This window comes from Staurois parvus, unplaced genomic scaffold (assembly GCF_062004578.1).
Source record: "Staurois parvus isolate SC_StPar_1 unplaced genomic scaffold, SC_StPar_1.0 ptg000804l, whole genome shotgun sequence".
NCBI classification, from domain to species: Eukaryota; Metazoa; Chordata; class Amphibia; order Anura; family Ranidae; genus Staurois; species Staurois parvus.
The window spans coordinates 1,117,658-1,119,277 of NW_028318600.1; the positions used below are offsets into that span (position 1 = coordinate 1,117,658).

Below are 1,620 nucleotides of genomic sequence, written 5' to 3' on the forward strand. Positions count from 1 at the left end.
AACATTTACCCCAATTTACTAGCTGCTGGTAACAGAACCACCCATGACGTCATTGATAAGGACATGGGGCCCCTGCACAGGATCCTTGCCTGCCCCGGTCAGCAGTGAGGTCACATTATCCGAGACAGAAACCCGGCAACTGAGGGAGAACACAAACTATTTACTTTGGAAAAATAAAAAGTCCCAAGTCCCCTCCCCCATCGGGCGCCCCCCATGTACAGACGGCGCTGCGTTGTGTAAACCGGTTTGGTTCCTTACATGTTGTAATGGGCGCCTCCAGATTGCGCTGAAATGTAAAAGGCGCCATGAGGGGGAAAGGCGGAGAAGTCCCGGTACAGAGCTCTGTGTGGGGGAGGTGGGGGCTCTGAGAAGAGCCGTTGGTTGGCGGGTTGTGTAGAATGTCTGTTGCGGGGGGGTCTAGGCCCTCTCTCCGCGGATGCGGCGTGCCAGCTGGATGTCTTTGGGCATGATGGTGACCCTCTTGGCGTGGATGGCGCAGAGGTTGGTGTCCTCGAAGAGTCCGACGAGATAAGCCTCTGCGGCCTCCTGCAGAGCCATGACGGCGGAGCTCTGGAAGCGCAGGTCGGTCTTGAAGTCCTGGGCGATCTCTCGGACGAGGCGCTGGAAGGGCAGCTTGCGGATGAGCAGCTCGGTGGATTTCTGGTAGCGGCGGATCTCTCGGAGAGCCACGGTGCCGGGCCTGTAGCGGTGAGGCTTCTTCACTCCGCCGGTGGCCGGGGCGCTCTTGCGGGCGGCTTTGGTGGCCAGCTGCTTGCGGGGAGCTTTCCCTCCGGTGGACTTACGGGCGGTCTGCTTGGTACGAGCCATCTCTACTCCTCTCTTGTCTGCAACTGCGAATGTAATATCCCTCCGCTCTGCACAGCTATTTATACACATCCCTGCCCTCTGATTGGACAATGAACACACGCCTCTGATTGGTTTACTTAAAAAGCTGCAGTTTTTACAATCTCCGCCCAGACAGGCACAATATCTTTGTTAGATCGGCCATGGGTCTCTGGGATCTCCTCACCACCAAATGAGGAAACATCGATAAGAATTATGTTTCTAATGAAAGATTACAATTCCTTATTGATGAAAGAATTAGAAGCTCCGAGAGTGGACTATTCTGTCCATAATTCAGTAAATTACATGAAGGAGGGGGAGGGGGATAAAACGGGACAATGCTATCACGTGTTTGTAATGACAATTCTAAAAGGTAGAAACAATAGAAAGGCTTTCAGGGTGAGATTCTGGGGAAATGATTATCTACAATCTTTATCATCCACTTTCTGATGATCAGATCATTTCTTCCCAAAAAGATACAAAAATATTTATTTTATCTGAAAGAAAAGTATAACTGTCATTGCTTCATCTGTAATTACATTCCAATCTCCCGCCGGAATGCTATGTGACGTCACAGACAATCCGCCCTCTTACCGCCAAATCCGATACGGAGAACAAAGGAGATCATCAGATGAGACATTTATCGGCGAACAATCACCAACACTTTCATACCAAGCAGATTTATCGATTAATCAGGAATGTCTACAAATGTATTCTGATGATTACTGAATCGTGTGAAACATTTCTATAAAACATTATATATTTCACTATCAGATC

The 1,620-nt window shown here is 49.4% G+C and overlaps 1 protein-coding gene across 1 annotated transcript; it reads right to left on the reverse strand.

Annotated features, from left to right (window-relative positions):
• Window positions 1–385: 385 nt before the first annotated feature.
• Window positions 386–839, reverse strand: LOC149444197 (histone H3). The gene has a single exon (XM_089654834.1). The coding sequence runs from the start codon at window positions 826–828 to the stop codon at window positions 418–420; it is 411 nt and encodes a 136-aa protein (XP_089510960.1). The 5' UTR covers window positions 829–839; the 3' UTR covers window positions 386–417.
• Between the last annotated feature and the right edge of the window lie 781 nt (window positions 840–1,620).